The sequence below is a fragment of the Schistocerca cancellata genome, chromosome 9 (genome assembly GCF_023864275.1).
Source record: "Schistocerca cancellata isolate TAMUIC-IGC-003103 chromosome 9, iqSchCanc2.1, whole genome shotgun sequence".
NCBI lineage: Eukaryota > Metazoa > Arthropoda > Insecta > Orthoptera > Acrididae > Schistocerca > Schistocerca cancellata.
In genome coordinates, this window is record NC_064634.1 from 254,578,492 (window position 1) to 254,602,986 (window position 24,495).

The following is a 24,495-nucleotide window of genomic DNA, read 5'->3' on the forward strand; positions in this document are numbered from 1 at the left end:
TTGTCTCTCTCCAAGATCTGCAATGCTTCTAAGTGCAAATGTGACCGAACTTAATAGTTTAAAAACTTCTAAAACATTCTTTTATCGGATTAAAGTCTCATTAATAAGTACACCAAAAATTTTTAAATTTTGTATGCTATTTATTATTTCCTCAGCATATGTTACACTTATCATTCTTGAAATTCCGCTAGGTGTGTAGAATGAGTGTATTGTGTCTTTTTAAATTTGAGCATTGGCCATTCACATATAATCACTCAGTTATACTTTTAAGAACTCTGCTTATCATTTCTTCTGTTTCTGTATGTATACTTCGACAGATTACAATACTAGTGTCATTTGCACAGAAAGCTCTTTCTACTTTTTGAAGATGGAAGATCGTTTATATGTATGCGGAACAATAACAGACCTAAGACTGAATCTGGGGGAACCTTGTACGTGATTGCTCCCCAGTCAGAATTAAGTCCCAGACTACATTGGTTGAATTATGAAGAACAACTTCCACCCTTCTTTTGGTTAGATGTGATGTTATCCATGGTTGGCTATATACCATGAATCTCACAAAACTCCAATTTATATAGGAGAATACTGCGATTCACACAGTAAAATGCCTTAGACAGATCGCAGAAAATACAAACCCTGCGCTAGTTTATTATTTACTGCTAGCAGAATCTGGCACATTTTCAGTAGAGCAACCCTTGTGAAACCCAAACTGTGATTTTCTGGGGATATTATTCTAGCTAATGTGAGATATTATTCTAGGATACATCACCTTCTCAAACACTTTGGGAAATGATGTAGCAGTGAAATTGATCGCTTGTTATTTACATATAGCTTTTAAATGTCTGTAAAAAATGTCTTGACTTAGTGATACACTAAATATTTCAGAGAAGACAAGGCTTATTTATTTGGAACCAAATTTTAACAGTCTGTAGGAAACACTATCAAATCCATATGACCTTTCAGTTTTGAGGGAATATATCTTTTTTTTTTTAATTTCTGACGAATAAGTTGGTGCTATATTTATGTAACTGAATTTTATAAGAGTTGTTTCAGTGTAGTGCTGTGCTTTCTCTCTTGAACGGTTTCTCGCTACATTTTCCACTATATTTAAAAAATGATTATTAAATATTAGGAAATGCTACCTGTAGCAAATGCTACCAGTGAATCGTCATTTACATGGCTTCCATGGCTATGTTATCCTGTTCTTTGGCTGGCTGCCCTACCTCTCGTTCCACAACATTCCTAGTAGCCTTGAATCAGCTTAATCATACTACTCACACTATGCTTTTCTTATACGCATACTTCTTGTGCCAGTAATTGGGTTATGAGATTTCTGCATTTTGTCATATGCAGAATTTAACAATTGTAGTTCAAACAACACACGTTACCTTCAAACCATTCACTATCATTCGGTGCATCTAACGTATACGCTTTCGATATGAAGACCTGGAAAGCAAATATTCAGGTCTTGCCTTAGTGAAAAACGATGTCACTCACATTTCTAAATGTCAGGGTTCTGTGTAATATTCATGTTATAATCATCACCATTTTTATTGAAGAGATAAAGAAATATTTATACACACTGAAAATGGGAAGTATGGGAAAGACAATAAGAAAAAAAATCGAAAATAAAAGTACAAGAAAAGGTTTAGTGCAATATATTTCTTACCTGATCTATTATGAGGTGAGCAGCCCAACAATAAAGATAAACCTGGCCTCCTGGAATGGGAAGAAAAGAGATGCATTTGATAACTGTAGTGATGTCAGTGCTCTGGAAAAGAAAACACAGGAATCACACATCAGGAAAAAAACTTCCTTCATATTACCCGATACTATATATTACACTCAACTATGTACACACTCGTGGGACGTAAGGCAGTTTGAGTACATTAATAAGAAAGATCAATCTGTCAGAAAAAGCAAATTTGAGGGTGCCAAGATTTAGCACTATAATTACTGTAGTCCTATTAGAGATGTTCATCATGCAGTAGGTCCCACTTAAGGTGAATACCCTTAACGTGTCGTGTCTGTTTCAAAATATAAAAAAGAAATACCCTGTTAAGTGGTTGTATACAAATAAATAATAATTTTCTGTGTAGTTACCAATCATAACTTTTCTTCTCCACTATGTGGATATGGAACCATTCTTCGAGTTTAACGACGTAGCTCGTGAAAAGGAGAAGAAAGTGAACTAGAGTCTGGAGAAGGTATTATCGCTTAAATAATTTTGTGATGTGCAACAAGTGAATGGCGGTGGTGCCAGTACAGTGGAGCTGTAGCCTCATTACGTCATGCTTATTTGGTGGTGGTGTAGCCCGACGCTATGCTTTTTTTCTCTGGTAAATAGTGCAAAATTGTCGCAGCAACTTCAGAAAATAAACCACTCTGTCAAAAAAATCAGGTTTGTTATCACCATAACAAAATACGTATCCCGTACTATCACTATTCGAACATATTGTTTCGAAATCTTGAGTTTATGGATTGAGACGTGTGTTTATGGCTCGTATGCGCAGAACAGTCTGAAAGGAGTGGTCAATCATCCTTACATATTATAAAAATGGGTGTTATGTATGTGTGTGCTTCCCAGTTTTTCTCCTAAACAACTGGACAGATTTCAACCAAAGTTTGTACACAAATCCCTTACTGTCAGGTAACTGTCAGGCAACTGTTGTGTTAAGAACCAGTTACCAGTCATAGTTTAGGAGACATGATGCCATAAATAACGAGATGCGTGAAAAATTACTGCTTCATGCATGACGTTCTTAGCACTAAGTCTTCACTACTAAAACACTTCTACAGTCGAACTAGTTTAAGGAACCAGTTTAAGGAAATCACTGACACCTGGCAGCGCTTTTGACATCTTCAGTTGCGAAGAACAAACGGCTGTGGGCGAAACCGATAGCGTTTTGTGGAGCCACGAAGTGGCTCTGACATAGAGATGTTTACAAAATGTCGTTGCAGATGCGAGAAGTAGCTGCACCCAGCCTACAGAAACTGATCGTGATCTTTGTACGACTGTTTAATAATTTCAGAGATGTTTTCACGAATACATGGAAATGAAATTTTTTCGATATTGTACTACAATCTCAGTTCATTTCTTGTTTACGTTTCTATTAGAAAATTGGCAAATTCAGTGCCTAGTTTTGGTCAGCTATTACTTGGAATGAACATTACATGCACAGCAGCAGAATAGTCAGTTTCCATACGTATCCCGTGCCTAGGAATTAAAATCCATGAAGAAGAAATAAAAACTTTAAGGTTCGCCGATGTCATTGTTATTCTGTCAGAGACTACAAAGTATCTTGAAGAGCAGTTGAACGGAATGGACACTGTCTTAAAAGGAGGATATAAGATGAACATCAACAAAAGCAAAACGAAGATAATGGAATGTAGTCGAATGGGAATGTAGGTGATGCTGAGGGAATTAGATTAGGAAATGAGACGCTTAAAGTAGTAAAGGAGTTTTGCTATTTGGGGAGCAAAATAGCTGATGATGATCGAAGCAGAGAGGATACAAAATGTAGACGGGCAATTACAAGGAAAGCATTTCTGAAGAAGAGGAGTCTGTTAAGATCGAGTATAGATTTAAGTGTCAGGATGCCGTTTCTGAAAGTATTTCTATGGAGTATAGTCATGTATGGAAGTGAAACGTGGATGATGCATAGTTTGGACAAGAAGAGAATAGAAGCTTTCAAAATGTGCTGCTACAGAAGAATGCTGAAGATTAGATGGGTAGACCACATAACTAATGAGGAGGTATTGAACAGAATTGGGGAGAGAGAGAAATTTGTGGCACAACTTGAGTTTAAGAAGGGATCGTTTGATAGGACTTATTCTGTGGCATCAAGGGATTACCTATTTAGTATTAGAGGGCAGCGGGGAGGGTAAAAATCGTAGAGGGAGACCAAGAGATGAATACGCTAAGCAGATTTAGAACGATGTACGTTGAAGTCAAACGAGTCTCTGGACTGAAGACCACAACAACAACAGAATGCTTTCGCAGAATGGTTCAACAAACACCTTAAACGAAATTGCATAAGAGTCCATAAGTAGAAATATTACTTGACGATATTATTGTTATATGTCTCTTAACTACCACTCTCTCGACTGTTGGTTTCATCAAAAGATGAAACGGTTAAGATAGTGTTCAATAGTGTAACCTTGCTTTCAGCATTGAACTGCACATTATTCACTTCAGTTGTTACGAAAAACTTTAGAAAGGTGCAGTAAATATTAGTTATTCAGCTATTGTAATTGATTACACCTTGTCTGTGTCAGGAGAGTTACACAGTTAAGCAATACTCTTGGAGTATTTGTTTACCTAAAATTACTGTTGTACATTCTCTTCCATACATTAAGGGAAGGTGATCTATGTGCTTCCTCACTTCTGTGTACATAGAGAGTGATTTTTACCACGACGTACAAACTCTAGGGATTGATCAATGAGAGGATACAGAACAAAAAATAGCTAATGAACTTATGCCCGAAAATGTATGGTTTACATGCTTGAGACCATTTATTCAGTCACAATTTGTTACAGAGACTGCGGTCTAATAATTGCCGTTCCATGCAGCCACAGTTATAGTATGTGTGGTTTCCTCCCAGAGGGTCCTACTGTTCCCCAGACGTCGTGCCTTAGCGTCCTCTCCTGCCAAAGTAATTGCTAATGTTGTGTACTACTCTCGCTGACTCACCTTGTACTGGATGTGATACAGCGTTGTACACGGTTCCGTATTCGAATCGAGAGCTTGCCGACATCATGTTTACTTACAGAAAGGCAATGGTCGGCGGGCAGCAAGGTTGTCTAGGAGACCCTTCCCTACCGACAAGAACCACAGCATTCAGTGTATCCGACAGTGTTCCAGGAAACAGGAAATCGTGAAGAACGTACCCGAAATGTTCGGGCACCAGACTTGCAGGAAAATGTGATTAACGATGTGGAAGGCGACGGTCGTGTCAGTACCAGGCAGTTGGCGCGCCAATACGGGGTAAGCCAGATGACCATGTCGAACGTTCTCCAGGACAATAGCTACTATCCTTAGCACTTGCAGGGCTTACAAGCGACAGACTCTCCGCGTCAGAACCTGTTCTGTCACTGGCTTCGTCGCCAGGTAACCACGATTCCGGGATTTGTGTCATCCATCCTATTCACAGATGAGGCCACTTCCATGTGGCTTGGCATCTTCAACTTTCATAAAACTCGTCTGTGGGATAGTATGCAGAACCCCCATTTTATTATTGCCCTAAACTGTTCTCAGCTATGTACAAAACAAAAAAAAAAAACCCCAAAACAATTATTTCTTTTGTGAGATAAGTTATACTTATTATTATCATTATTATTATTATTACTATTGTTACTATTATTCGCAGTGGATGTAGTTGTATAAAATTGTTGATAAGCATAACTGTTATACTGCAGACGCTATTATTTTCACTCTTTCAAGTTTATCTTAATCTAAAAATTTAAAAAAATAGTTCAAATGGCTCTAATCACTATGGGACTTAACATCTGAGGTCATCAGTCCCCTAGACTTATAACTACTTAAACCTAACTAACCTAAGGACAGCACACTCAGCCATATCCGAGTCAGGATTCGAATCTGTGACCGCAGCACCAGCGCGGTTCCTGACTGAAGCGCCTAGAACCGCTCGGTCTCAGAGGCCGGCTCAAAAAATTTGTGAACATCCAGGATGCATACTCACGAGCCGCCACTCTTTCCACAATCACTTTAAATGAAATTCCATAGACGTCCATAAGCAGAACTATTACTTCACGGTATTATTAATATCATGTCTGTTAAGGACCACTCACTCGACTCTTGTTTTCATCAAAAGATGAAACGGTAAAGGCAGTGTTCATTAGTGTAACCTTGCTTTCAGCATTCAGCGAATCACCAGGATCGGTGCAATCGGAATGTGTAGGCCAGGGTAATTGGCGACTGTATTTTGGAACCAGTCTTCCTTCCACATCGCCTAAGAGACCGGAACTATCGGCGTTTCTTGTGAGTGACTTTGCCTCCCCTGCTGTAAGAAGTGCCATTGGTGATTCAAAGGGTTATTTGTCTGCCGGATGACGATACTCCAGCCCACTTCGCCATTAATGTACAGTCCCGTCTTCCCTGCTCGATGGGTCAGATGAGGGGGAATGGCCTGCTCAGTCACTGGATTTTGTGTGATTTCTGGTTATTGGGCATCTCAAAGGTATTGTGTATATAGAGCGTATTCCAGATGTGGTGACAGTGGAGCGGCGTATTCTGATGTCTTTGACAATGTTCGGTTGCAGCCCTCCCAATGCGAACATGTCAGATAGAACATGCTATGGCGCATACACGCATGTACCTGGGCACATGGAAAACAATGTCAACACACATTGAAACTGTGGCTGCGTGCTGCAGTGCATATTAGACCACAGTCTCTGCAGCAATGTATGTTTGGATAAACGATTTCTAGCAAGGAAACGATGTATTTCCAGGCATAAGTTCATTATAGCTTTTTTGTTCCACATCCCCTCATCGATCAATCGCTACAGTTTTTACACAGTGGAAAGAATCACCCTGTATGCCCAAAGGCAGCAGACATAGAGAGGGCTTATCTGTTACTCACTTACACTGTCTCACAACTTAACTATTTTGGTATCAGTGATTTAGTTGAGGCAAAAGACAGTTTCTGCTTATGTATATTCTCTGAATTACATATTAAAAAGTATGAAATATACATTCATTATACACAATATTTGCATGAGTACAGGTCATATTAACGACTTTAGTTTTGCTCATATTCTTTGACTTTTACATAGATGATGTAAATAGGTTTTTCTTTTATTGCCATTAAGTGTCTAACTTCTGTATATATCAGAAATTTTATGTATCTGGACAAACTTGTATGTGTATAGAACCTACAGCTACTGTACTATTTCTTTAGAGGTCTTAGTGAGGGTACAGTCCTTTAATTTTGATTGAGTCAGGGAAGACAAGTAGCCCACATAGTAAGATATTCTATTTTAAAATGACCTGGATACATCAGCAGCCATTTGCCGTTTTTATTCCCCAAAGGGATTTTGGGTGTGTTTTCAAACTATTTATCTCCACATGAAATTATTGATCATGTTTTAACCTTTTATAATAATATGCTTTTTTTAGTTGAGCATTTTCCGTTAATATAATCAGTATTTGTATTACATGTCTTTTCCAAGAAGCTTCCTCCCCAAGGATTTGGGGAAGTGGATCTATCCACTCATACCTTTCTGATAGTCTAAGTATTAATTCAGCTGGAATGTAATGGATAGTGTGTGTGGCAAGCTGTTGGCTATTTGTTCAAAAGGCCAAAGATGTTCAGACCATTGTGTTTGCTGATTGTCAGCATAAGTATGAATGAATCGATTAAATTCTCTGAACATCCTAGCTACAGGGTTTACCTCTGGATGAAATGTTGAAATTAAAATGTACCTAATTAGTTGTTTTTATAGGAATGCTTGCCGCTGTGGGCTAGTAAAGTTAGAAGTATTGTCTGATGGTTATGCATCAGGCTTACCAATCCTAGGTATGTAGCAATTCGTTATCCTTTTAATAAGAGATACTGCTGTGCTAGTTTTTGCTGCATACAGCCTATTTAAAGCTGCTATAGCAAAGTGCAACTAAGAAAGAAACAATATACTGCTATAAGATAAACAACAGAGAAGCCTTTTGGGAGAAAGTGTTGAAAATGGAAGGAATGCGAGATAGGCTAGCTACAAATACTGGTTCAAAATGGTATGAAGACAGAAAGAACAAACATAGTTAAAAGATGGAAGGCATGCTAACAGAAAAGAGCAAAGAATTGAAGTTGGAACGTCGTCAGATGGCCCATTCACAGTAAAAAAAAGTGCAACTGTTTTATCCCACTCTGGGCTTGAGATAAGGGGGATGTCAGCTGACATGTAGTTTAGAGGTTTAGTTGGCATTACTGAACTTAGATCTGCTTGACAGCATTTGTTAAGTAGGCTGGTTTCAGGTAGATCATGAAGGGCAAAAAGGTGTTGCACTCATCAATGAGTGTTTGGAATGCAGCAATAAAATACTAATTTTCTTTAAACATTTGCAGCACCATAGTGCCCCCATCCATAATGAGTGCACCACATTAGACTAGCTTGGAAAGCTGTGGGACTACATATGCACACCAAGAATGAGAGTGTGCATATGTCCATAGAATATTATGGATTCATGGAATATTATGGACACTGCAGTTATCTGACACTTTATCAGTGGGATTCTGTAGTGGTACCTGTTTAATACTTTCTCTACCTATGGTCAGCATCCTAGAGAGTTTCCAAACTCCTGCAAACGTCTGTATAGTGTTGCCTGTAAGTGTCATCTTTCTTATGCACGATCCCGTAGGCTAATGTTCGCTCGACTAATTATGAAAATTCAGGAAATCCTTGGGGAAGGTGGAGTAAGGCATCTGTCACACCGTTCATTACTGTGACCACTAACATGGATTATTTGAAAGTCATGTCCTTGAAAAAATGGAGACCTACACACACTAGCCATGTAAGACTTTGTAGCTTAAAAGAAAACACAAAGCCTGATAATCACAAAAACTTCTGACATGATCACCATAAAAAGAATAACAGAATTTTTTAAAACTGCATACAACAGCTTAAGTCTCTAATTCAGTGGCATACTATGTTCTTTCATTCTCAAAGAGAATACAGCTAGCAAATTTCCTGACAAAAACCTAAGGGTTTGCCACCACATACATTTTTTGGAATGAAGAAGCTCCCAAGTCACATCAGGAAGCATTTGTTCTAAGACAGAAGTCATTAGACATATCAAGATGGTGCAATAGTTGAAAATCCATTAAGGCTTCTTTAAAGAATCAAAAGCTATTTGACAATCTTTCAAACAAACATATTAATATTTTTGCTCAGTAAATTCAGGAGCCCATTAATACTGAATGATGGATTAGGTACGAAAAGCCTGAAAAACGAGGCTAATCCTAGGAATGTCTAAAGTTGTTTCTTTATGCTAGGTGAAGGAAACATTTTGATTGCACTCATTTTGTCAGCATATGGTACTGTCCCTGTAGGAGAAATTATATGGGCAGGAAATGTGACTTTATACTTGCCTAATCATGATATATGGAAGTTTGCAGTAGCCTCTGCTCCTAAAAATTTCTGTAACCCTCATTTTATCTAACTAAGCTGTTCCTACTGTCTACTGCTATAATAAAGACAATGGAACGACATTTAAACCATAGGGCAGAACACGAAATTGGCATCTTCTACCTGCAGTCATATATGCAATATATTTGAGAGATTCCTCTGTTAGTAGGACCTGCCAATAGGAGGAACTCAGATCAATGCCTGAAAAAACTTTTACATCTTGAATTTTTGTTGTTGTTCATCCTAATTCTCAGGCCTAGTACATAAAGGAACAATAACTTAATTAATGTGCCTGTCATGAAGCTCAAGGTGAATGTCATCACCAGGTTTAGTTATCGCTAATAACATGCAACAACATGGTGATAATGAAGGCTCACTTATTTTCCAGGATAACATTTTATGTATTTCTTTGGTATCAGCCTGGACCAGTGGATGGAGTAGGATGTATGACAATAGTTTCTATGAGGAATTACCTCAATATGGTATTTATAACCTTGAATGATGTGTGTTTTCTTTTTTTTGCCAAATAAAGCTGCATGGTTTAGTAACAAAATAAGTAGTTCAGTTCATGGCTGTGAGTTAAGATACTTGGACTGTGATACTTTGTCACTAATATGATCTTCACTAGAGTTCATGTTCATGGAATATGATAGCTGACTGTTGATAAGCAGCACTTCTGTTCTAAAAATTTTGATCTTAGCACTGTGACATTAGGGGAACTTGGGGCAGAATGGGATAGCAGGGTACAATGAGTTTGTGCTGTTTTATAAACTGGAGAGTGCTGCAACCCATTACAGGTTATGTAAACTGTCTCTGAATAGGCAGGAAGCTACACAGCAATTTTGACTTGGTCTGGAGTGTGAGTTATAAGTGAATGCCTGTCCCTTAAATTTTCAACAGTAGTTTTGTAACTTTTGTTGAATTTCAATGGCAGATAAGCCACTAATTATTAATTGTACGCTCTTAAATTACATGTAACCTTAAAGTGCATTTCATTTACTTTGCCCTAATTATATAACACTTCTGTATGCATCAGTTATTATTCTCTATGAAAGTTGCTAACTACAAAGCGTTCTCAAGCCAGAACCAGACAGGATAGAAGTAGATTTCAAACTACTTCTTTCTTTTTCTTTTTTTTTTTTACTTGCTTTTGCAGATGCTGTGTACTTACATTAGGTAAAGTGACAGACAGTAATGAGGTATTAAGTCAACGTAAACCACACTTTTAAGCCGTTTTATGTTCTAAAGTTGGACTCTTAGCAGCACCTAAGGAATTTAACACAACCAAATCAATGTTGAAAAGATACATTCTTAATGTTAAGAACAATAGCAACTACAGACATGACAAATCAGATGGAAAATTTGAAAAATGCTTTCACTGCAGAAAAAAGTATGAGCTGGCAGCATACCAGTGATCAATGGAGAGCAGACTTTTTAATCCAACTATGAAACATATCATTGGCAGATCATTAGTGTATGCAATAATTTCATAAAAAATTGCCTTATCCCATTCTGCCTCATGGATGGGACAGAAGAAGAAATATGCAAGAATTTCTTTGAAAGACATAAAAAGTAAATAGCAAACCGTTGTAAGTGATTTTCATGTAAGATGCATTAGATCATACTACAAGCTGATTTCTTATAACTTTAAGAAGTGTTTTTTGTGTTCCTTTACTTTACAAAAACTGTTTAACATTGAATATCCCATTCCACCCCTAGCTCCCCTATTTGCGGTGTTTGACTTTTGTTTTAAATAAAACTACACTAATATTCTTCCCATGAGTACACAGATAGTATTTACCATTAGAGCCATCTAATTTGGCACCCTCGCTCTTAGAAATTAAATACCAAGAAATCAATTTACACTTAAACTTTCTACTATTAGGAAAATTCATGTAATGACTCCATTTCCCAGAATTATAGGCACTTGAGTTGAAACATTGAGATTGTTCAACCTACAACCCATTGCGCTAATAATCTTACAATTTTGAACTGGCAAGGTAGGCAGATTTCTAATCTCACTCATTCCACTGGAAAGGTCAGTGGACATTACATTTTCAATAGCTCCAGTATCTAGTACAGTCGCAGTTGAACATTCACCTCGACAGTGTTAACAGCAGCCTGGATTAGATTTATGTGTTGTTCATTACATATGTTAAGGTCAGTACATAACTGGTATCTAATATGTGTTCCACCATGGTATTGCAACAGGTTCATGTAACTGGAATCATTTCCTTCACCCCCATCCAGCAACCGACATTGGATGACATAATGAGGCTGCCTTTCGTTTTTTTAATTTGCCGCAAGGGGGTGGCCATTTTCCACCACTTGAACCACAATAACTGTTGGATTCTGAGTGTGCCAAGTCAGCAGTACTGTTTTGCAGTTGATCATTTATATGATCCTCCATACGTGGATAACTTCCAATGTTAACACTTGATCCGCATTACCTAGGTTTATACTTCACTATCTCTATATAGTTGCCAAGGTGCGATTTTGCATTTTAAAGACAATAGAGCATTCCTCACATCGGGACAATGAGGCTACCTAGCAGCCAGCCAGTGTGGACCTGTAGTCATCCAATTGTTTTAATGTTTAGCAATTTCCGTAATTCAACAAATACACTATTGCTATGAATTGGAACTGGCTGAGGACTAGCTGCTTTCGAGTATGAAGCGCCGGCCGCGATGGCCGTGCGGTTCTAGGCGCTACAGTCCGGAAACGCGGGACTGCTACGGTCACAGGGTCGAATCCTGCCTCGGGCATGGATGTGTGTGATGCCCTTAGGTTAGTTAGGTTTAAGTAGTTCTAAGTTCTAGGGGACTTGTGACCTAAGATGTTAAGTCCCATAGTGCTCATAGCCATTTGAACCATTATTTTAGTATGAAGCATATACATATATAGCAGTACTGTCGTTCTGCATTAATAAAATTCCGCAATAATCGCTGGGTGTATGACTATGCCTTCCACAGAAACATGGCATAGGGAATATTATCCACTGTGCACTACCTGCCTCTTGTTTAACTAGGCGATTGCAATGTTATTGCATCTGAGAGTGATGGCACTTTGGTTGGTGTATCATGAGTTTTTATAATGATATTCCATGACGCCACTCTGAACCACTTGGCAGTATATTCACAAATGTCTCGAATTCATTCACAATGTGTTGAGATTTCCTTACTCACCAGTGTATTTATTTACCGCAACACCACAACATGTATTCAGTAATGGCCATGGGAAGCCAAATGCAATATATCGTGGCTGGGTAATAGTTACTTAAATGTAAACTATGTAGTCTGCTGCTGCTGTTGTTGTTGTTATTGATTTTCCCACTTCTTTCGTTGATGATGAACTCTCCCTGTAAGATTACTGCAAATGAATCTGCACCATGCATTCGTATTTGTTCGATCCAGATGCTTACTCATATCCTTTCACGATAGTTAATGCTTGCAGTCATAGTACAGAACATCAGTACTCGTTATTTACCATCATTTTTTAAGCAGGATAACTTTGCTGTTTACTCTGACTATTGAATTTCGAGCAGGAATGAATAGGTTCTGATAATGTAATGGGATGTTGGGGAGTGTGGGGAGCCAAACACTTCCTGGCACAGGGAGTTTTCCGCCTTTTTAACACAAACAGAGCATTGTCTTTGGCCTCAGCACCTATCGTCTACCTGCGGCCATTTTATCGTGGTCGGAGTGCAAGTGTGGGCAGGAGGTACTCTCTATATCACGACAGCAGTGTCATTCCACCGTCAACTGGTGGGGACTCACGTATAGTGTACCAGTTCAGCGTTCTGAGTTGGCAGTTCCCTCAATATGCAAACACAAGGCAACTGGCAGCGTGTTCTTCAGTGAAATTATGGCAAATAGCAGTGGGAGGTAGGAGTGCATAAAGTAAATGTCATAGCCGCAATACTTTAATTTAGTCACAGATTATATTCTCGTAAAGCATTAAATTAATTTTATGTCACAGTTTCCCTTCACTGCTTCGGCCTGAAAAGGAACGATAATAATGGAAAGAAAGAGGGAAGAGAGGCGTATGTTGATTCCTATTGGCCCAGGGCTTGACGTATGTCTTTATCTGTCTCAGAACTCTCACAATTGTGTGCTGAGCTTCATTCGTAAAGAGAAAGAAGAGGCAGCAGAATCAGCAGACTTTGATTTGCTATTTTCTAAGAGGCGCCAATGGTGGCACTTCACATGCAATTGTCCAAAATGTGTAATGTGGAGGTTCCCGGAAGAGGAAGACTTATAAGGATCTCTCCAAATCACGTCCGTTTGAGTCGCACCCCATTAATTCCACTGCATATCTGTAACTTCAAAATCGCTTCCCTTTAAATCATGCCCAGTTAGATCTAGAACCTGCACTATTATACTGGGTACTTCAGAGGTGTGGAGTTTGGGTTTTATTGGGGAGCATGTTTGTTGGAGGAAGTTGGGAATGGAGAGATTTCACAAAGCAAGGACTAGGATGTGGATAGAGGTGAGTGGTGAAGGCAGGAGACCTGAAAATGGAATGAACATGGGACCAGCAAGATTTGGTTGGGTGGGGGGGGGGGGGGGATATATATCTCGACAGATTTCATGATCGAGTAAGGGGAGGTCATCAATGTTTCGTTGCGAGAGGATGTGGAGAGTGTGCAGCTGTAGTGCTGGGGTAATGTGTTGTTATAGGTGTTTCTCTCCCCTTCTCTCAGTGATCATATTTGAATTGTTGTTGGCACAGAGAATCAGAATGGACACTAAAATTTACTAAGGAGGTTATAAGTCAATGCTCACATATATTGCTTACTGGCAAAACAGTTTCTACATTTACGTCATTCTGTACAGCCCAACCCTTGTTACCTCTTAGACGATGGCTGCATCAGTATGAAGTAGGAGCGTACATCTCAAGCTTTATAGGATTGATCCTACTAAACGCCAACGCAACCGTCGCCTAAGAAGTAATATCGAGTACTTAGAATGATGTGAGTGTAGAAACTGGTTTATCCAGTAAACTTGCTGTGGTATATCTCCGTGAATAGTGGATAGCGGTTGGGCGGTAGTGGTTCGGGGTGACTCTCTGAATTCATCCTCACATGGTACGTGTTTTTCATTACGAAGCACGACAGACATGCTCTCCGTCGGGGTTGCTGCACGCTGTGTAACGACCTGATACATCTCACAGAACGTGCTTGTCACTATCGTTTGGGACCAAAGCGCTCTCCAGCAGTCGTTGGTAGTTGGCTAATCACTCAGATTATTTACGAAGAAGGACGCGCATAAAATAGTCCGTTAGCATTTGTCAAAGCATAGCGGAGAAAATCGTGGAAAAGCCTCTGGTCTCATCGATGGATTGAACAGCAAACTGCTGGTAGAGGAATCCTACATAATGTTGTACAACGATCTGAGATACGCGTACATACTGGTGGAAATTCTTTGTTCAGTCTATTTAAAGTTCATCTCGTTTTCGGTTTTAAATAGAATATAATTAAAATATACTGTCTAATGTCAGCTTGTGCGTGCATAATGTCTATATTCTCTATATTGCACTGACTACCGTCACTCTGATGTAATATATAATTTTCTTGGGCGGTGATTTTTATTCTTTTAAATTTTTATTAAGCTTGCTATTATATGTTTTGGGTTCGTCACATAAACTTCAAGACTGTGATTCGTTTCGTAATTTCATTTCAATGGAAGAGATTTTTCTAAGCTTCTCACTATCACTGAAGACGATATTTACCAGTAAGATGCAAACATGACACAATTAATAAAAGCAAGAGATATGTGTGTGTATATTTTACTCAGACTGTCATAATTTCTAAAAAAAATTACAGTGTGTAACTTGTATTTACTTTATGACATAGACAAGCAGCATTTATAATAAAAAACCTTGTCTGTATCAGATACCACTTTTATTCAATTAATAAGAAAGATCCAGAAACTTTTATAGAAAGTGCAGCAGCCGTCATCAGTGAGAAACCGGGCGCTACTCGCAACTAAATTTATCTACGTCAGCTGTTCATTACTGTAGCTGTAGATAATACTGAAGATTATGGAAGACCTTACGTATGTTGCCTGGAAGAGCACCAAGCAGCCGACGAGAACACTGAAGACAAACTGCGTCATAGCTATTGGGCTCATCACACCATTTAGGTACCTGACGAACCTGTAACAGGAGAAGCAATTTAGTAAATCAGTTAATTTAAAGGCTCTTATCGTCAACAGACATCGTCCTTCAGATGAAAAACTTTAGCACTTAAACTCAGAGACTCTCTTAATCTAATCAAAATAGCGATTTGCACAATGTAAACAACTTTTGATTCTAGTACAGAAATGCAATTTTTAAATTTACTTTCATTACAACTTCACCTAATAAACATTATTCCAAAAATATGTTACAAAAAGGAACTGGCCAAACTTTTTATGTCAAAGTCCGTCATACTTTTTTCTGGTAGCAGATAACGCCAAGTTAAATTTCAACTGTCGACACACACTTGAAATCCGATTTTTTTGTCACCTGTAGCTACGAAAAAGGTACCTATAGATGTTGCTAGGTATTGTCATGGCACTTCCTGCGCATGGTCGAGGAAATATGGTCGGCTTATATCGGCGCAGTGCTGTTTGAAAGGAAATCCCGATTCAAGGGTTTGTCAAAAACAGGAGCTAATATTCGGTTTTCTGTGGTACTTAATTTAACTTTTCAGTGGATGTTCGAAATTACTCAGTTATAACCATACTTTATAATTAATAGAATGTTAAGTAGGAATAATGTCGCTATGCAGGTGATTGGAACCCTGTGAATACTTCGTCGTTTGCTCTGGAGGCATACCATGCGAGTCACGTGACGTGATCAACCACGAACTCAGGAATTTATGTCTTATAATTAAAATGATTCAAATGACTCTGAGCACTATGGGACTTAACATCTGAGATCATCAGTGCCCTAGAACTTAGAACTACTCAAACCGAACTAACCTAAGGACATCACACACATCCACGCCCGAGGAAGGATTGGAACCTGCGACCGTAGCGGTCGCTCGGTTCCGGCCTGATGCGCCTAGAACCGCTCGGCCACACCGGCCGGGATGTCTTGTGGGAATGAATTGTTACACAATTATATTGTGACTGACAATACGCAATTTTTCTCAAACACAACTTTTATTGAGATAAGTTCACAAGTTTGATGACTGAACAACAAACGAAAAGGTAAAAATAACGATGAAAGTAAAAGTCTTCTAACTGAGGCAAACAAAAGTTAACTTCCAATTTTCCACAAAGGCATGTGGTAACACACACACACACACACACACACGCACACACACACACACACACACACACACACACACTAGTAAGAGTCAAATTCAGAGACGAAGACGTAATCTTTTGCAGTAGAAGTACACGAGGTCGGCATCCAGAGTGAACTGAACTACAGGTATGGTTCTAGCTCCTAAATAGCTGTCTCCAGAAAATCAGGTTTTGGAGTAGTGATACTTCCTGCAGGCCGTGGCTCGAGCTCCCCCTGCAAGATATAGTGCTCTGAATGTCTGTTTCCATTATCTTGTATGTTAATAGCTGGTGTTTATCATGGTGCTTTTGGTACGTCTTGTACATAGATAACCTCATCCTCTGTGCTGTAATATGGGTTGCCGGCCCTCAGGGGGTACCGTGGCTCCGGCGTAATACCTTAGATGACCTTATATTATGTAGACACACGGTTAGCAACGACTGAAGCGCTCAATATAATAGACTGCAAATCCACTAGCGGCGAAGAAACTACACTATGCGATCAAAAGTATCCGTACATCCCCAAAAGCATACTTTTTCATATTAGGTGCTTTGTGCCGGGTACTCCATATTAGCGATCTCAGCAGTCATTAGACATCGTGAGACAGCAGAAAGGGGTGTTCCGCGGAACTCACGGACTTCTAACGTGGTCATGAGATTGGGTGTCACTTGTGTCATACGTCTGTACACGAAATTTCCAAACTCCTAAACATCCCTAGGTCCACGGTTTCCGATGTGATAATGAAGTGGAAACGTGAAGTGACACGTGCAGCACAAAAGCGTACAGGCCGATCTCGACTTTTGACTGACAGAGACCGCCGACAGCTGAAGAGGCTCGTAATGTGTAATAGGCAGACACCTACCCAGACCATCACACAGGAACTCCAAACTGCATCAGGATCCACTGTAAGTACTATGACAGTTAGGTGGGAGGTGAAAAAACTTGGATTTAATGATAGAGCGTTTGCTCATAAGCCACACATCACGCCAGTAAATGCCAAACGACGCCTCGATTGTTGTAAGGGGCGTAAACATGGGACGATTGAACAGTGGAAAAACGTTGTGTGGAGTGACGAATCACGGTACACAATGTGGCGATCCGATGGCACAGTGTGGGTATGGCGAATGCCAAGTGAACGTCATCTCCCAGGGCGTGTAGTTCCAACAGTAAAATTCGGTGGCGGTGGTGTTACGGTGTGGTCGCGTTTTTCATGGAGGAGGCTTGCAGCCCTTGTTGTTTTGCGTGGCACTGTCACAGTACAGGCCCACATTGATGTTTGAAGCACCTACTTGCTTCCCACTGTTGAAGAGAAATTCGGGGATGGCAATTGTATCTTTCTTTTGACACTATCGAGCACCTGTTCATAATGCACGGCCTGTGGCGGAGTGGTTACACGACAATAACATCCCTGTAATGGAATGGCTTGCACTCAATCCTGACCTGAATCCTTTAGAACACCTTAGGGATGTTTCGGAACGCCGACTTCGTGCCAGGCCTCACCGACCGACATCGATACCACTCCTCAGGGCAGCACTCCGTGAAGAATGGGCTGGCATTCCCCAAGAAACGTTCGAGCACCTGACTGAACGTATCCCTGCAAGAGTGGAAGCTGTCATCAAGGGTGAGCCAACAGCACACTGAATTCCAGCATTACCAATGGATGGTGCCACAAACTTGTAAGTCATTTTCATCCAAGTGTCCGGTTACTTTTGATCACATAGTGTAAAACACATGCAATAATACCTACAATAAAACAAAAGAGAAAAAGAAAAGTAGCAAATAGTATTGACTAGTGTCTATGGTGGGATCAACAATTTCAAAAACTTTACTAAAATTGCTTTTATTTTTGAAGAATGCGATTATTTTCAATAGTTTGTCACAAAAGAGAAAAAAATTACTGTTGAAATTACGTGAAAAGCTTTGAAGCTTTATAAAGGTAGAGCGGTTGGCGTTGCATCTTATCTGTGTTAGGTTCATCTACATCTACATCTACATCCATACTCCGAAAGCCACCTGACGGTGTGTGACGGAGGGTACCTTGAGTCCCTCTATCGGTTCTTCCTTCTATTCCAGTCTCGTATTGCTCGTGGAAAGAAAGATTGTCGGTATGCCTCTGTGTGGGCTCTAATCTCTCTGATTTTATCCTCATGGTCTCTTCGCGAGATATACGTAGGAGTATTCTGCTTGACCCCTCGGTGAAGGTATGTTCTCGAAACTTCAACAAAAGCCCTTACTGAGCTACTGAGCGTCTCTCATGCAGAGTCTTCCACTGGAGTTTATCTATCGTCTCCGTAACGCTTTCGCGATTACTAAATGATCCTGTAACGAAGCGCGCTGCTCTCCGTTGGATCTTTTCTATCTCTTCTGTCAACCCTGTCTGGTACGGATCCCACACCGGTGAGCAGTATTCACGCAGTGGGCGAACAAGTGCACTGTAACCTACTTCCTTTGTTTTCGGACAGCATTTCCTTAGGATTCTTCCAATGGTCTCAGTCTGGCATCTGCTTTACCGACGATTAATTTTATATGATCATTCCATTTTAAATCACGCCTAATGCCTACTCCCAGATAATATATGGAATTAACTGCTTCCAGTTGCTGACCTGCTATATTGTAGCTAAATAATATGGGATATTTCTTTCTATGTAGTCGCAGCACATTACACTTGACTACATTGTGATTCAATTGCCATTCCCTGCACCATGCGTCAATTCGTTGTAGATCCTCCTGCATTTCGGTACAATTTTCCATTGTTACAACCTCTCGATATACTACAGCATCACCCGCAAAAAGCCTCAGTGAACTTCCGATGTTATCCACAAGGTCATTTATGTATATTGTGATAGCAACTGTCCTACGACACTCCCCTACGCCACACCTGAAATCACTCTTACTTCGGAAGACTTCTCTCCATTGAGAATGACATTCTGCGTTCTGTTATCTAGGAACTCTTCAATCCAATCACACAATTGGTCTGATAGTCCATATGCTCTTACTTGGTTCATTAAACGACTGTGAGGAACTGCATCAAACGCCTTGCGGAAGTCAAGAAACACGGCATCTACCTGGGAACCCGTGTCTATGGCCCTCTGAGTCTCGTGGACGAATAGCGTGAGCTGGGTTTCACACAATCGTCTTTTTCGAAACCTATACTGATTCCTACGGAGTAGATTTCTATTCTCCAGAAAAGTCGCGGTCCTCTGGTTTTGAGCCGGGTGGAAGGCTTAAACCAGGTTGTTGTGTTGTGATGTCGATAACAGGTCGTTGATGCTGGCCCCTGAGTTATTGTAGCTACGCCAGTGATGAATTAGCCATGGATCTGTCCTGATTGGAATATGGTTTTCCGGGTAGTACTGTTATCTTTCGTATCACAGGCCGAGTACACGAAATTCATATGTGAGCAAAGACGACGTTTCTTACACACAAAATTCTGTCATCAATGTTCCGTAAATAATTTTAAAATAGTTTCAAATTCACTTTCATCCGCCGATCGCGGAACTACATCCCATCGGCTTTTAGCAATCAAAATCGTGAATTCACAGTCCTGAATAAAACGGTGCCACACATAATAATCAACCTGAAAATCTCCAACGCGACAGTTATTGTTTTAACACATGCAGCAGCTCTTTAAGCTGCAAACAAGTTAGCAAATTCAAAGAATCCCTTAAAAGGAAGTATATACCTTACAGACATGCATGCACTTTTATTTTGTGCGTACTGAATATTCTATGAGGTTGTGGGATTGTAGCCGGATCATGCTGAGTTCTTGATCCGACTGCAATCGTGGAACCTCCTAGAATAGTTTCAAAAGTAAAACTTTTGTTTCTGGTGAGAGGAGTTAGATGCAGCTAATTTTCGTATCTGTTAGACATTCATTTACGTAACAAGGCCTAGCATTTTTTAAATATATTACTCAGGTGGTAAAAATGGAGTAGGTTCCATCTACGTCACGAAAAAGAAGACAAATAGAAGTATTGAGAGGGGCTGATCCAAACTGTAAACACAAATATGCTGGGATACAGGAAGAAGTAGATGGGCAGGAAATAGATATAGATGTTTATTTTCTGACTTTTACGATCGTGATCCTCTATTTTCTTCTGAAAAAGCTCCCTTTAGGTCTCCCCTCTGATGAACAAGACTGTTTCAGGTGCTGACTTTTCCTGCACGTATGACCAAGAAAATAACGATATTTTACTTCCTTTTGTTCACAAAGGAAAAGTGGATTTTATGTGGAATCAAAATAACCAACTAAAACTAGACGTGTATACCATGATAACATAATATGGGGAATACCGGATATAAAAAGGGCGGTTAAAAGTTTAGGTGATAAGTGCACAGTTTGTCCTTACCAGAATAACATTAGCACTGCATATAAGTGTGTGAGCTGCGATATAAATGTATGCCTGAAATATTCCAGAAACATATGTATTAAGGATTTAATAGATTAATTAACTAAAAGTATTTGTAAATTTTAAGCTTATCACTAGCATTAACTTTTTATTTACACAACTCATGCACTTTTATGGAATTCTATTATGCAAGTGTTCATGAAACAGTACATATTAGAATACTATCATGAGGATGTTAAGTGAATTATTTTTCAGGTTGTTCATTTTACTAATGTATTACTTACCTGCCTTTTTGCCATAGAGGCAAAATTCATTCTGTTTCTTTTTTTTTTTTTTTTTTTGTTACCGATTTTGTGAGACACATATTTCCTGTTAAGTAGTAAAAATCATTCTTCCTGTCAAGGGTATTTCAGTTTGTGAAATCCAGTTAGATTTAAACAGTATGGTTCTAACGACGAAAATCTTTACTAACAGTCGTATGGGATCTAAAACTAGCACCTCTAAGCAGTTGCGAACGGTTCGCGAGCATCTAGCAACATTGGTCTATTCATGAGCTGGATGCCGCTTAAAAAGGGATGTTCCATACATGGTGTCAAATGACACGTTGTCTAGCTGAGGCGTCGACACTTTTCTAAGACCGGCCCTCGAAGCCTGCCAGTTATGTTAGTATATGTGCATATTCATTTCTTGAAGATAATTTAAGAAAATTTTGTACTATAGAAACTTTAATTATTATAATACTCTCAGACGTTACAGCTTTCACGGTAAAAATATCTGAGTATTCCTTGTAAATAATGTTTTTATTATACATTCATGACAATACTACACATGTTTTGTATATGTAATAGGAACATGAAGCTGTGATTAGCATCACAAACCGATTACAAACTACTGATATTCTTTTTGTAAATGAAACTAGTGCTTATTCACATTATATAACGTTTCACCGAGTTGATTTGAAGGACACTTACACTGAGTTGTGATGATGTTATAATATATGCTTTGAGAAATACTTTTATGTGTTTTGACAGAATATGGCTTAATGAATAAATAAGATCAGGCAAAAAACTACACGAGTTTTGTTTTTGCAAATTTCGTTTATTGTGAATATGATGTGATTATCTTTACGTAAAACTTAAACTATTATTTTTAAGTTGAAAATGGAATATATTTTGGTAACCTAAGTAAATTACTTCTCTAATATGATGTAATAGTACTGAGGTAATGCTGTAACGGAATTTTAGGGAAATGTGGTAACGTTTGTCAGAGACTAAATATAAAAGACGCCTCAGTAAATTAACTGCTCTGTTATATGGTAATAATCAGAGGCGAAGTTAATTCTAGAAATCCAAGTTCAGTTAAATCAAAGCTAACTTAAATACCATTTTTCTAGTAAACCAACATAATAAGTCAAGCTTCAAATTATCCCCCTCTTTGCTTAACGCTAATTATCAGAGTGGTATTTTGTGTTGGCTTGACTCGTATTACGGCATATGAGATATGTTGAAGGTCATTGGTTAGCTATTCATGTCAGTGATTTCCAAATTAATTACAGTACTTCAACGTGCTTAGCTTGCAAATTCCAGAAACTTCGTTCTTGTAGTTAAACATTACTGCGAGGTTACGTAATTATTATGATAGTAAAAGTTGCCTCCAAATTCATCTTTCAGTTACGAGAGTTTATTATTATTCTAGATTACTGCGTTTGGATTTTATTAACCATCACAACTGCTTACATTTCCCATTATTACTTTGTATCGGCCGGCCAGAGTGGCCGAGCGGTTCTAAGGCGCTTCAGTCTGAAACCACACGAACGCTACGGTCGCAGGTTCGAATCCTGCCTCCGGCATGGATGTGTGTGTCCTTAGGTTGGTTAGGTTTAAGTAGTTCTAAGTTCCAGGGGACTGATGACCTCAGACGTTTAGTCCCATAATGCTCACAGCCATTTGAACTTCGTATCGTGTTATACCGGTGGAAACGTGTGTGCGAATCTTTGGTAGCCATACGCGCAGTTAAACTGATACAGGATCAGTGGTGTTCTCATTATCTTTTTGCTATTGAACAGAGATTACCCAATTGGGCTGGCGACCTTGTTGATTATTTGTAAAATGTTTCGTTTGAGATTGTTGCTGATATTTGAGTTACGTGGGTCTCCTGTTGTTTCGCGCTTTATATGTGAGACTGCATTGTTTTATGTATATTAATGAAAACAAAATAAGCTGAGAGTAGAGGAAGTGGAATAAGTTGTTCGTAGGGATAACTTGTTACATGTCTCCCCAATAACGGGTAACCATTCTTCAGTAACGATTATCTAGTCAAAATTTATTTTTTGTATTAGGCGCACACGATCATGGTCATGATTTCGCGTTAACCGATTAATAACGGGGAGGGGGATTACAGAATGATTTTAGAGTCTTATGTGAATGTAGAGAAACAGCTGCACATTTTTCGTTTTTCCTATCTTTGCAGTGTGACTTACAATGTTGTTAAATTTAAACAAAGTTTCGTTTTTATTTAGCTATTTTCCACTTTAGTTTGTAACGCAGTTTGACACAACGCACAGTAGTAAAGGCTATAAAATCCCCCACGTAACATACATAACGAATTCAGCTGAATGTAACCTACCTGAGTATTTCCTGATGGCTTTTGATACAACTACACAGGTCTCTGTACATTTTGTCGTGAGCCACGGAAGATTCGCGACCTTCGCCTGTTCCACTCTCGTCTACCCTCAGCTTCCCGACCCTCAGAGCGAGGACCTCCAGCTGTGCCGCTACCAGTATCATGATCGTCGCGAAAAGGCAGTCCATGCCGACACTGATCTGGGCCATCCACAAGCCTACCACGCACTGGACGGTGTAAGACAGCTCGTAGTAGGCGGTGTTGTTGTCCCAGAGGTGCTGCGCAAACGGCAGGCGCCGCTCGCCTGGGTGGCCGATAAGCGGCATGGGGAACCACACCAGGCCTTGCGATGCCATGAAGATCAGCATGCCCTGCGTGAGGCGAGCAGTTCGCCTGCGGGATGTCTGGACGATCTTCTCCAGCGCAGGATCGCTGGAGCAGCTCTCGCTTTGAAGTGATATCAGCGAGTCGACGCGCCGGGCCATAGAGTTGTACCGCCGTCGGTCCCGAGTAAAGAAGAGCATTTTGACATTTCCGCAGCCCATGGTGAACATGTTGGCCGCCACCAGTGTTGTGGCCTCGAGGTCTCGCCAGCTGTAGGAGACACACAGCGAACCTTCGACGAAGTTCCAGACGCCCATAGCGAAAACGATGATGACGTAGACTTCGTAAAGACGGAAAGTACTCAAAGGCCACACTCCGACGAGCGACAGGTGACGCATGTTCACTCTGAGGACCGCGCCTCTGCTGGAGTACCAGGAGTAGGGCGTTTCCATACCCGCTCGCCGTCCACTGTGCACAGAATTAATTTTACGAGCCAACTGCACAGAACCCAACTCCTGCCTCTTCCGCTTGCTTATTTCGATGCCAGCCTTGGTGTAAGTGAACACTGATTGAACCGCGACCTTACCGCTGCGGGACGGACGAGTGGGAGTGCGAAATGCAGTTGAAAACTTCAGATCACTCACTGCCCTAATCCAACCGAGTTGAAAGAAGCCTGCGTATATATATTCATAGCAGGCGAGAGACACAAGTTACTGATTTAGAGATGAGATGTAAATTATCCAGCAGCACACTAGCGTTTAGTATATGACTTATTTAATTTCTTCG

At 39.8% G+C, this 24,495-nt stretch overlaps 1 protein-coding gene across 1 annotated transcript in view; it reads right to left on the reverse strand.

Annotated features, from left to right (window-relative positions):
* LOC126101322 (odorant receptor Or2-like) overlaps positions 1-24,161 on the reverse strand; it is a 41,948-nt gene extending 17,787 nt beyond the window's left edge. Inside the window, exons 1-3 of the mRNA XM_049911996.1 lie at positions 23,389-24,161; positions 15,196-15,295; positions 1,670-1,771 (exon numbers count right to left, since the gene is read on the reverse strand). Coding sequence (XP_049767953.1) covers positions 1,670-1,771; positions 15,196-15,295; positions 23,389-24,161 — 975 coding nt within the window. The remainder of the gene's footprint in view (positions 1-1,669; positions 1,772-15,195; positions 15,296-23,388) is intronic.
* Positions 24,162-24,495: the final 334 nt, after the last annotated feature.